The 12977-nt window shown below is 37.4% G+C and overlaps 2 protein-coding genes across 2 annotated transcripts; both read left to right on the top strand.

Moving 5' to 3' along the window:
- Nucleotides 1-439: 439 nt before the first annotated feature.
- Nucleotides 440-4588, top strand: LOC111465561 (reticulon-like protein B21). Its single transcript, XM_023110000.1, has 8 exons — nucleotides 440-1184; nucleotides 1258-1360; nucleotides 1436-1510; nucleotides 1587-1737; nucleotides 2522-2591; nucleotides 2756-2797; nucleotides 4090-4212; nucleotides 4324-4588. Exons 1-8 carry the CDS (start codon nucleotides 611-613, stop codon nucleotides 4440-4442), a joined length of 1257 nt encoding a protein of 418 aa, XP_022965768.1. The 5' UTR covers nucleotides 440-610; the 3' UTR covers nucleotides 4443-4588.
- Nucleotides 4589-7573: 2985 nt separating this feature from the next.
- Nucleotides 7574-9428, top strand: LOC111465554 (CBL-interacting serine/threonine-protein kinase 6-like). Its single transcript, XM_023109990.1, has one exon. The coding sequence runs from the start codon at nucleotides 7908-7910 to the stop codon at nucleotides 9207-9209; it is 1302 nt and encodes a 433-aa protein (XP_022965758.1). The 5' UTR covers nucleotides 7574-7907; the 3' UTR covers nucleotides 9210-9428.
- Nucleotides 9429-12977: the final 3549 nt, after the last annotated feature.

Here is a 12977-nt window from a genome sequence, read left to right on the forward strand (position 1 = left end):
TATTAGGGTCAGTATTGTACTCGTGTTCGTGATTTGGGTTAGGTCAGAGTTGAGACATTTCTTGGACTCAACCTAATCGTTCCGTCAGTTTTTTTTTATTAAATAATGAATCCAACTCAATTCAACTAATTTATTTATTTTCCGACCTAATTTAATATAAGTTCATAATTAAACGTACGAATTGGATCGGGTTGATCAGACTTTTTGAGGACTCGTGCTGGTTCGTGGAATGATATTAACGTTGAGAAGTTAAAAGTAAATGAAGTGACGGTATCGTGGAAAAATACGAATTGGGTCGGGTTGATCAGACTTTTTGAGAACTCGTGTTGGTTCGTGGAATGATATCAACGTTGAGAAGTTATAAGTAAATGAAGTTAGTGGAAAATATTAGATATTGAATCTGAATTTCAAACCCTAATAGAGTAGTTTTAACAATTCATCCTATAAAATTTTAATATAAACAGTCCTCTTCTTCTTCATCACCATTTGGCATTCACAAACAGAGAATTCCCTGTTCTTCTGTTCAAACCTTGGAGTTCGTAGGACGCCATTTTTACACCTTGGGATTGGTTTACAGAGGGTTTTTGCTGTGCGTTCGTAGGCGGCGGCGATGGATTTGAGCCGGCGGAGGGCGGCGGTGGCAAGGGGCAACGTGGTGGCGGGGTCTGTCTGGGAAAGCAGAATCCGATTCGATGAAGTCCGTGGTGGGATTAGGGTTTTCAATGGAGACGATGAAACCGCCGAATGTAGGGTTCCGGCCGCTACCGTCGGCAGTGCAAGGAGGAAGACATGGAAATCCGATGAGAGTTTTAACTCGATTCAAATCGCCGAGGAAAAACCAGAATCACCGAGTAGCGGCGATGAACCGAATCGGAAAACCCCGATTCCGTCTCGGAGATTGAGATCCAACAACAGTCCAAACAAACCGGTACGAATAACAGAGAGAAACTCGACGAGGAAGAAAACCGATCAACCTCGAAAATCGGCCGTCGGGATTACCAAACCGCCGATGAACACGAACGGAATCAGAAAAATCTCCCCGGAGAAGACGGTTTCATCTCCTCCACCTCAAGATTTCTTCGATGCATTCGAAGAGATTAAGAACGAAAGCTTCGACGTTAAGGAAATCAATTTTCCAGGACAAGAAATTTTCCCGGGAAACAAACAGAAATTACAGAGACTAAGTGAGAACAGAGCCTCCCACTTTCATTACAGAATCTCAAAATTTAATTTCCTTAACTGTTTGGTTTCTTGCAGTGGATTTGATAATGTGGAGGGAGTTTTCAAGATCCGCCATGGCATTTGGAGCGGGGAATTTGGTTATAGCCCTCTCTTATTTCATCAAGAACATGAACATCAGGTAATAAAAAAAAAAACCCCAAATCCGCCATTGAAGAAAGGTTTTTGAGTTTTGTTTTGTTTCTGGAATTTGCAGCTTTATCAGTATGATTTCGCATATGGGTCTTGTTTATCTGGCTGCCATTTTCGTCCATAGCTCCATTTTTAGCAGGTGCTCGATCAATTTCGTCCTGTTTTGTTTAGGTTAAGCTCTGGTTTTGCATTTAATTTTCCCGGGAAAATTACAGGGGAAATGGAAAGGGAATCGATAGTGATGATGAACATTGTGTGGTTGAAGAAGAAGTGATTCGATTGGTTAAAGGGTTTGTTCCTTTCGTGAATGAATTGCTGCAAAATCTCAAGCCTCTGTTCCATGGAGATCCTTCTGCAACTATGAAGGTAATTTTCTTTTCTTTTCTTTTTTTAAATTAAAAAATATATATACCCTTAAATTTTCTATTTTCTTTACTCAATAATACGTTTTTTCCAACTAAAATTATTTTATTTAAAAAATAAAATATTAATATTTTGTTTAAAAAATATTTTTAAATTTTAATAGTATTTTAAATATATTATTGAATTTTAAAATATTTCATTAATATCTTTCTATTTTTATTTTTTAAAAAGTTTTTTTTTAAAAATAGACATATAATTTTATAAATAATATTAAAATTATTATTTTCAAACTTTGTAATGTTATTCTTGAAAATTCAGGTATAATTTTAAAAATATTTTTAAATATTTTAAAAATGAAAGCTTATTATTAATGAAAATTCATGCATATTTTTTAAATGTGTTATTAACGATAAAAATATTTTTAAATTTTTAATTTTTTTTAACTTATTAACAAAAATTTTGAAAATTCAAAAGTATTTTTAAAATATTTGTAAAAATTAAACGATATTTTATAAATATTTTTGGGAGTGTAAGAATATTTTTGAAATATAGTAGACTATTTTTAATACATTAAAGATATTTTATAAATTTTTTGAAAATTTAAAAATATTTTTATGGTTTAAGAGTATTTTAGAGATAAAAAGTAAAATTTATTGTTATTTTTTTACCATTTTTGAAGAGAGTTAAAAATGGGCAATTATGGTAAGAAATATAGAAATATAGAAATATATGGTAAAAAAAATGTAATAAATATTATTAAAATTTAAAATTGTTTGGTAATTTGCAGATGGGCTTATTGCTGTTCGTGTTGGCAAAGTGGGGCAGCTTCATCACCTTTTGGAATATCCTCCAATGCGGTAAATTTTTCTTTTACCATCTTTTTTTCATCCACCTAATTTCACTTTCTTTTTTTAAAATAAAAATAAGCTTTTAAATATTGAAAGAAATAATTTTGTGGTTTTTTTTTTTTTTTTTTTTTTTTGGGGTTCTGACAAATGGATGTACTGATTGACTGGCACAGGATTCGTTGCGGTTTTCACCCTCCCCAAATTATTTACGCACGGTAAAAAACGCATCTCCACGGACTTAACTTTTCTATCTTTTATTCTTTTTTGGGTTACAATTCAATACGCCTGAGTACAACAAAACACCGTACTCCTCTGTCTTTTCATCCGTCGATTTGTTTGTGACCCTCTTTTGTTCCCTTCATAAAACGACCACGTTTTAAATTCTAAAAATTAAAATTCTTATATACTTTATTTGTCGGTAATTTATTTTCTTCTCTGTAAGTTCTCGTGTCAGTTCTGTCGGATCGGATGATTTGATGTTTGATTCAATCTCCACCCTTCGTTTTTTTTTTTTTTTTTTTTTTTTTTTTTTTTTTTTTGTGTTTTAATTTTAAAATTTTTTATTTNCATCTTTGGATTAACTTTAATTTGGTTCGTGACTTATTTTTGTTTTTATGTTTCCATTTGTCCTCCAACCATTGAATCACATGAAACTTTAGCTTTAAATATCTAATTATTCTTAGGTAGCGTCTACTCCGTTCATAAATTTTGAAACGGGTTTAGATCCTAATAGGTGCTTTATTCATCGAACTATCCTTAGGTTAGTAGAAACATAATGACTTGCTAATATGAGGGGGCAATAGTTAGACTACGTGGCTTCCAAGTTGCCACGCGAAAATGGTTTTGCTTCCGGTTAATTTTCGTTCGATCGACGTTGGGTGTACCATCGGCGGGTTTTCACTCGTGTTCTAGGATAGTTCTGAAGAGCTGCTTTCTCTTTCCAATATCTTAATATTCCCTTGGAAAATAGTACTTCGACTCCAATTTCGAAGCAAAAGAGCCTATAGCACTGTACTTACGGGCTTAGAATCGAAATTCGAACCCTAATTGGGTTGTCTGAAGCACGCACATGAAAAAACGGAGTCATGTAAATCAATTTAATTGTCCTCTCATCTCTCAACTTGTTGGTCCCTCACTACTTGTGTGAAGAAAGTAAGGCTCCCTATGACACCCTATTTTCATAGGAATGGGGTGCCCTAAAGCCACCATGTGACCCTTCTTTAAGCCTCTACCAAGCATTTACTAGTCTTTGCCATATGAACTTGTTAACTCACCCTTTGTACTTCATATTAAGCGTCTACGATCGTTCGTCTTTTATCCCCCATCTCGTGCCCATTTGCCCTTTTGATCGGGACGATTGAGGTCTTTGTTTATCGACTTTTTGTTTGTCTATCTGTGTTTCTTTACTTTACTCGCATAATCAAATGGTTATCAAACAAAGTTTGTTTGTTTAGAAATGAGGCGGATTTGTGTTGATGTTTTTAAGAGTTCTTTTTTTGTGAATTAGGAGAACATTGGTTGAGACTTTGTGAGAGTTCTTGGCAGCTGAGTTCCCACAAGAAGGGAATGATTGTTGCTATCTTCCTTATGGTATGGAACTTCTCTTCGATTCTATATCGCGTTTGGGCAGGTAAACCATTTCGAACTGAAATCTTAATCTATATTGTTCAATGAGTTTCAATGAGTTTCGAGATGTAGATTCGAACGTGAAATGTTATTGAAATGAAGTATGATTTTGCAGCTTTCATAGCGTTTGTGAGCTTTCGCTACTACCAGGAATCATTAGGGAGAGATGGTTGGCTTAAAAATGGAGAAGCAGCTCGACATAACGACACGGTTTCGGGTAAGTTCAAAGGTTGAGAGATAATATTGATCAATTTTGAGGCTCTTTTTCTCTGCTTTCTTTTGTGCTAGCTTGAAAATTACCTTATAAATTAATGGAAAGTGTTTCCTTTTTAATTTGAAAGTGAGAAAATAATGCTTAAAATTTGTGACACTGAAGTAAACTAGAGTTATATGAATGAATCGAGACTACGTCCAAATGAAAGTCATCTTGAGAATAAGACGACTAATAAAAATTTAATAGAATTGAAAGTTCTTGAGAATAGGACGACTAATAAAAATTTAATAGAATTGAAAGTTACTACTTATATTGTGATATCTCGCATTGGTTGGAGAGGAGAACGAAACACCTTTATAAGGGTGCCAAAATCTTTCCCGAGTAGACGCGTTTTAAAGCTTTGAGGAGAAGCTTGAAAGAGAAACAATATCTGCTAGCGGTGGGTTTGAACTATTACAAATGGTATCAAGGCTAACACTAGGCTATGTTCCAGCGAGGAGGTTGTTCCCTGAAGGGGTAGACAAGCCCAAAGAGGACAATTTCTACTAGTGGTGGGTTTGAACCGTTAAAACTGGTATTAGAGCTAGACACCGTACTATGTCCTAGTGAGGAGGCTGTTCTCCGAAGGAGGTAGACACGAGGCCGTGTGCCAGTAAGGACGTTGGGCCCCGAAGGAGGGTGAATTTGGTGGGATCCCACATTGATTGGAGAAAGTAACGAATGCCAACGAGGATGCTAGGCTCCGAAGGGGGTGGATTTTGATATCCCACATTGGTTGAAAGGAAACCTTTCCATAGCAGACGCGTTTTTAAAGCCTGAAAGGGAAAGCCTAAAGAGGACAATATCTGCTAGCGATGAGCTTGGGCCGTTACATATAACAATAATGTGCATTTTATTTTCGACGTCTCAATCATAAAACTCCATAGTTAAGCGAGTTTTGCTTGTAGCAATTCTAGTACCGAATGTTGTTGGAGTTGGAGTTGGAGAGAGAAAAATTTACAAATTTATTATTATTATTATTATTATATTTTAAAATTTGTTAAATAGTTTTGAAGTTGGTGATAGTTGATGGTAGCTTAATCCTTTCTAAAATGCATACAAACTATGTCTAGTGGATATTATTTAATATCATGTTGTATATGTATTATAATCTAAAATAATATAATTACCAATTTGAATATACCCCACCTCAAGCCTTAACCTTGCAAGTTAAGATGATCCACCACTAACAGATATTGTTATATTTAAGCTTTTCTTTTTGGGCTTCCTCTCAAGACTTTAAAACGCGTATGCCAGGAAGGTTTCCACACTCTTATAAATGGTGGTTTGTTTTCCTCCTCAACCAACGTGGGACATCACAATCCACTTCCCTTTAGAGGAATAGTATCACAATCCACTTTGTTAATAGATCTGGTCGTTACAAATGGTATCAGAGCCAGACATCGGACGATATGCCAGCCTTCTTGTTGTTTCCTGAAGCGTGGGTAGATACCCCTTTCAGACGAATGGTATCACAATCTACCCCGCTAACAGATCTGGGTTGTTACAAATGGTATCAAAGTCAGACACTAGACGATGTGCCAGTAAGGACGTTGGCCCCGAAGGGGGGTGGATTGTGATGTCTCACATTGGTTGGGGAGGAGAACAAACCAGTGGAAACTTTCCCCTAGAAGACGAGTTTTAAAGCCTTGAAGGGAAGCCCGAAAGGAAAAGCCCAAAGAGGACGGTGGATCTGAGTCGTTACACTTATAAATGGTGGTTTGTTCTCCTCTCTAACCATCACATTTCAGTCGTTACACTTATAACAAGTGCTTTATATTACAATTTGTGGAGCAATTATGCTTTAAAGTCATATAATGATTAGTTTAAGTGGGGGAGAATATTATAATTTATAATAATTTAATTATATTTTTAAGTAACTAGGTGTGAGAAAATTTTTGTCCGGTAGCTGCCGACGGGGGACAGAGTGGTCCAGCGGCGGAAGAGGCTATATTTTTTGAATTTGACTAAGTTGTGGAATTTAAGAATGGCCGCCGCCGCCGCCGCCGCCGCCGCTAGTTCCGACATTCAGTTGCTGCCGGGTGGCCGCCACGTCGTGCTTGGACTTCCCTCCAATTTTGACCATATGTTTTTTTCCCACCCTAATTTAATTCCATTATTTTTGTTTATTATTTTTATAAAAAAAAAATAAAAAATATATCGAATGTTTAATTAAAAGTTGATGTGTCTGAATATTAATTTAATTAAATAATAGATTACAATAAGAAAGTATAAATAACTAATTAGAATAAAAAAATAAAAAAATAAAAAAAAATGTGATTTAAATTATATATTAGAAAATTTTGAATAATTTCTGTTGCACATGCCACCTCGCTCGTTCTAATCTTATCACATCCGTCCCATCACATATTATTTGCCGTGACACGTGGCAGTCCAGAGTTAGGTTAGGTTGGGACCAGTGGGCCCGTGAAAGTTATGAATCAACGGAACATATATTCTCAGACAGCACAGCTAATCAAATGAACTTTTAGCGCTTTTACAACTTTACCCCCTTCACGAAAAGGCACAAGAGATGTTCATTTGTATGCCGGGGTAGAAGCGTAATTTCCTATTTTCTAGTTTGGTAGGCTGGCTCTTGGCGGTTTCGAGGAAATCACACCAAAAACGACGTCGTTTCGGTTTTAGTTATTTTATTTTTTATTTTTTTTAATGGAATATATCGATAAGAAGTACACGTTGTTAAAAGATTTCATATTTATCTTTTTTTTTTTGTTGATTTTTTATTCTATTTAATAAAAAAAATCTCAATGGTCGTTGATTTTTTCTCTTAATGTTTTTTTAAAATTTAAATTTTAGCTGATTTTGCGTTAAAAAAATACAAAAATATTGCCTTAAAAAATAAAATATATTTTTTCTTATATATTCAAATTCCTTAATTTAGTACAAATTCAAATTAAAAATAAATATACTACAAAAAAAAAATAATAAAGGAAAGTAATTTAGCATTCAATTAAATATTTAATATATTTTTATTGGACGAGAATATACAATTGAATTCCTTTTTCTAAGGAAGCGGGAAGCGATAAAGATGGCAACTTCATGGGGGTATAAGAGTAATTTCATATCCAAAATCCACTATTTAAGTGATGAGGCGGCTTGAATGTTAGAAGAGAGCAGAAGAAGAGAGAGGCCTGAAGAAACAGAGAAAAAGTTATCAGTAAGATCGTCAATCGGAAATTGTAGGGTTTCAGAACTCTGCAAGGGAATGCGGAAAGATGAGATTAGCTTCGTTGATTCAGTCTGAGTTGATCGGGAGATTCAAAATCTTCATCGTCGGCGGCAGAAATTGTCACCGGAAACACGTCGAGGACGGGTGATTTGATTCCTCTCTTTCTCTTTCTCCTCCCTCTTTTTCCTCTTTTACTTAAGCTTAATCTGTATCAAAACAAATAAAAAGTCGAGTGATCTCGAATCCGGCGGCGGATATGGCGGACAAAGGCAGAGATGGTGGCTACTCGAGTTTACTAGACGGGAAGTACGAATTAGGCCGTCTTTTAGGGCACGGCACTTTTGCCAAGGTTTACCATGCTCGGAATCTGCGAACGGGGAAGACTGTTGCGATGAAAGTGGTTGGGAAGGAGAAGATCATCAAAGTCGGCATGACGGAGCAGATCAAGAGAGAAATCTCTGTGATGAAAATGGTGAAGCATCCGAATATTGTTGAGCTTCATGAGGTGATGGCCAGTAAATCGAAGATCTACTTCGCGATGGAGTTTGTGAGAGGCGGTGAACTGTTTACCAAAATCGCGAAAGGTCGGTTGCGAGAGGATGTGGCTAGGGTTTACTTTCAGCAATTGATCTCTGCGATTGATTTCTGCCATAGCCGTGGTGTTTACCATCGCGATTTGAAACCGGAGAATCTCCTCCTCGACGAAGACGGTAACCTTAAGGTCACTGATTTCGGCCTCACCGCCTTCTCAGAGCACTTGAAGCAGGACGGATTATTGCACACTACATGCGGAACTCCAGCATACGTCGCGCCGGAGGTCATCGGAAAGCAGGGATACGATGGCGCTAAGGCGGATCTGTGGTCTTGTGGAGTGATCCTCTACGTTCTTCTCGCTGGATACCTTCCATTTCAGGACGACAATATGGTGGCGATGTACAAGAAAATATACAGAGGCGACTTCAAGTGTCCGCCGTGGTTCTCATCCGAAGCCCGGCGTCTCGTCACGAAGCTTCTCGACCCGAATCCAGTGACCAGAATCGGGATCACGAAGATCACATCATCGTCATGGTTCAAGAAATCGGTACCGAAGGCTATAATTACGAAGGAAGAACAAGAACGAATCGAGGAAAATTTCACGAAATCGAAGCAACCAGCGGAGACATTAAACGCGTTCCACATAATTTCCCTATCGGAAGGGTTCGATCTGTCGCCGTTGTTCGAGGAGAAGAAGAGGGAGGACAAAGAGGAGATGAGATTCGCGACATCATCGCCGGCGAGCAGTGTGATATCGAAGCTTGAGGAAGTAGCAAAGGCGGTGAAGTTCGATGTGAAGAAGAGCGAATCATGGGTTCGATTGCAGGGGCAAGAAAAGGGGAGGAAGGGGAAACTTGCAATTGCGGCGGATATCTTCGCCTTGACGCCGTCGTTTGTGGTGGTGGAGGTAAAGAAGGACAACGGAGATACGTTGGAGTACAACCAGTTCTGTAGGAAGGAGCTTCGGCCGGCGTTGAAGGACATTGTTTGGACATCTCCGACTGGGAATTCGACCCCAGCTTGAAGAACCTGATTATTATCAGATTGGAAATCGAAGGATTCACGAAGACTGTGATTGGATTTTGTTTCGGTTATCTAATGAAATAATTATTATTGCTATTGGTGCTTTTGATGATTGTGATGAATGTATGGATCGTTCGCTTTTTGTTTCATTTGATGTGGGGATTTGTGTTTCGTGTTGTTTATTTCTGGATCATGACAACCCTTATTTTCTTGTTACGCTTGATCTTTCAGTCCCTTGAAAGAATGTGTGAGTTTCTTTTTCTCCCAACTCAAATTTTCATTCTTTTCGTAATCAATTCCATTTGACACTTATGCATCGAACTCTGAACTATAGAGAGCTCGTTGGATGACTCTTATGTCTTAATTATTTGAGTGGGTATCCTACGTATTTAAAAGCTCGTTGGATGACTACCTAATGGACAAAAGCAGAGAATATCTAGCAATGGATTTGCTTGAGTCGTTACAATTGGTTTGTTACATGGTGTGCCAATGAGGATGCTACCCCCAGAGTGAAGACGCAGCCCCTGAGGTTGGATTGTCAGGGTGTACTAGTGAGGACGCTGGCCTCTAGTGGTTGGATTGTGAGGGTGTGCCAGCGAGAACTTTGACCCCAAAGGTTAGATTGTAAGGTCCTATGATAGGAGAGGAGAACAAAATATTCCTTTTGAAATGTAAAAACTTCTCCCTAATAAACCCCTCACATTGGTTCCATGGAGGTGCATTGTGAGGCTTTGAAGTCCTACATCGGTTGGATAGTAAAGGACTTCAAGTAAGTTTTTAGCCCCACACAACTAACTCTCTTTTCAGCTTGGAGATGTGGACCAATTCTCCAAAGATATGAACACTTTCATCCATAGATATCTCGATTTTGGCAACGCCTTTACGCTTACTATTCAAAACCCATTCATTTCTATGGTCAAATGTGTTCGATTCAATTCGATGATATATCTAGTTGGAATCAAATAATCTAGTAATCTGGTTCTTTGAAACCTTCTAGTTTGATTAGAGAAACCCTACAAAATAGAATCTGCTAACGAAGATGGCATATTTTATCAATAGGAAGAAATTTATTATATCGGTAAGTGCTCATGTTAGTTTCAACCCCTCTCGTTCTTTACATTTTTTCTTAGCTGCTTTGCTTGGCCAGTAGTAGGTATCTAATTCAGTACTTTAGATACCAACTTTATGGCTTTCAACGTAAATGGCTTCAATTTCAACCAATCATCAGAAGAAACAATCTCCCAACAAAGCCGTAATCGACTCTACCTATGCCAACATAATGCCGCAAACTCCCAACGAGATTCTTTTGACGACCCCTTTCAATCACTTCTTTTTGTCCATTTTTTTTTTCTTATACTTTATGGTGTCACGAAAACTCCAAATTCTTGTAATGATAATCATCTCGTTTTTAGCAATGATGATACTATTTCTTTCCCAAAGAATAAAAGAGAGTAGATATCATAAACAAGCTAAAATTTAGAATACAAATCAACTAATAAATAAGAAAACGCTCAAAATTAACTTGTTTAAGTATCTAAAACCAATCATGAAAATATCCAAAATCATCCAACATAATAAAAAGAACCAATACTTGAATCCTACACGGCCTACTACCCACTTACAGTTTTATTGGTTGAAACGTAACAATCATAACGGTCATATTGTAGGTTCGAGCCCTACTAAGCCTACTACAGATAGGGTTCACGAGTGGGCATGAACTACAATCAAATAAGTAAGAGTCAATTAACTACGAATTCGTGAACTATAAAGAAACCATCTAAGAGCCTTGTCTAAAGGACCAAACCGAAAGCGAGGAACCCGATTGCAAAAAAGAAAAAAAGTACAACATACCTTCCTGATTTAGGAAGAGCACCATATGGAGAATCTTTCCTTCTAAATTGCAATCCAACAGCTCCAAATCCTTCAACAAAAAAAACTTAACACAAACCAGAACATATCACAAATGAATCTAACCTAATATAGGATCTCACAATCGACGTAAGATCTCACAATCCATTCCCTTTCGGTGTCCAGCGTCCTCGCTAGCACACCACTCGGTATCTGACTATGATACCATTTATAATAGTCAAAGCCCACCGTTAGCAGATACTGTCCACTTTGGCCCGTTACATATTCCCGTTAACCTCATGATTTTAAAACGCGTCTATTAGGGAGAGGTTTCCACACACTTATAAAGAATGGTTTCTTCTTCTCCCCAACCGATGTAGTATCTCATAATCCATCCCCCATTTGGTGCTCAACGTCCTCGCTACACACCACTCGGTGTCTGGCTATGATACCATTTGTAACAGCCCAAGCCCACCGTTAGTAAATACTGTCCGCTTTGGCCCATTACGTATTGCCGTGAACCTCATGATTTTAAAACACTGTATGTTGGAGAGAGGTTTCCACACCCTTATAAAGAATGCTTCGTTCTTCTCCCCAACCGGTGTAGGATCTCACAATCCACCCCCCTTCGGTGCCTAGCGTCCTCGCTGGCACACCGTTCAGTGTCTGATTCTAATACCATTTGTAACAGTCCAAGCTCACCGCTAGCAGATATTGTCTGCTTTGGCCCATTATGTATCTCCGTCAACATCAAGTTTCAAACTGTGTCGGTATGGAGAGATTTCTACACCTTACAAACAATACCTCGTTCCCCTCCAACCGATGTAGGATCTGACATCTAAAGCAGACGGAAGAGAGAGAGAATGGGAAAGAGAAGGCTGACGGAAAGAGACATGAACACACACTAGTAAAGGTATGAACTTTTTTCATACAATTGCTCGGAGTGTGTGCTCACTCTCTTCTGTCATCTCTTTCAATTCTCTCATCTTCTTTGTTGATATTAGGGTTTGTTCATTGTTCTTCCTTTCAATCAACAAAACCCTAAGTTTGTGTCCCTTTCTTTTTGAGCTAAGAAGGTATATAAACACACTCATACTCACTCATTTATGATGATGTATGAAACAAAAAGGAAGGTGGGGAGGAGAAATTATGGGCGGCCGCTGTTTTTAATAATTGTTGGATGTTAGTTCAAGGTAAACGTATCTGTCATGTCATGTCTTAATTTGAAATGAATTATGTAACATTTTTTTATTACATCGAAAGATTTCTTAGTTATGTTGTTGTTCTGATATTTTCAGTGGGAGAGAGAGATAAATAGTACATCGGAGGGCAAGTTGTGGATCTCTATCCATTCATAACAACTCAACTTTCGAAAAATTTAGACCGTCTAAGTTTCGTTACCAATTACACAATAATGTCATCATTAAAGCGGAAGAACAAGAACATGCAAGCTGTAAACTCATAGTGTTAGAGAAAAACATTTAGCTGTAAACTCATGAGTTAGACTATAACTAACCAACCATGAATCCTTTCGGAACGAACCCTAATTCAACTCGATGCTAGAAATCCCAACTCGTTTATACTATGTAGGTGTTTCCAAAGGTCGCAGTCTCATAGCTGGTTGTGCGCAACACAATCTTGGCTAACACTGCGATGATAGTCACCAATTCATACACAAAGAATCCTAACACTGCGATGATAACCCACAATCTATTAATTTTGACCTGCGATCGAAATATATCGAAACAAATAAATGAAGTAGAAAGAACAACTTGAGGGGAGAGTTTTTTTGTACTAAGAATCTTAAGCACTATGCTTCTCAATTCTTGCAGTAAAGAGAGCATACATCGAACAAGTATTTATAGGGGAGAACATATTAATACATTAGTGTTGTTTTTATTATTAATTTTGCTATTATCAT

This window comes from Cucurbita maxima, unplaced genomic scaffold (assembly GCF_002738345.1).
Source record: "Cucurbita maxima cultivar Rimu unplaced genomic scaffold, Cmax_1.0 Cma_Scf00029, whole genome shotgun sequence".
Taxonomy (NCBI): Eukaryota; Viridiplantae; Streptophyta; class Magnoliopsida; order Cucurbitales; family Cucurbitaceae; genus Cucurbita; species Cucurbita maxima.

What these genes read in the sequence shown, in the direction of transcription:
- LOC111465561 (XM_023110000.1), top strand. Translation starts at nt 611, where the DNA reads ATGGATTTGAGCCGGCGGAGGGCGGCGGTGGCAAGGGGCAACGTGGTG. An exon ending in CATAGCTCCATTTTTAGCAG is followed by an intron (nt 1,511 to 1,586) that starts GTGCTCGATCAA and finishes GGAAAATTACAG; the next exon opens with GGGAAATGGAAAGGGAATCG. An exon ending in CCCCAAATTATTTACGCACG is followed by an intron (nt 2,798 to 4,089) that starts GTAAAAAACGCA and finishes TTTGTGAATTAG; the next exon opens with GAGAACATTGGTTGAGACTT.
- LOC111465554 (XM_023109990.1), top strand. Translation starts at nt 7,908, where the DNA reads ATGGCGGACAAAGGCAGAGATGGTGGCTACTCGAGTTTACTAGACGGG.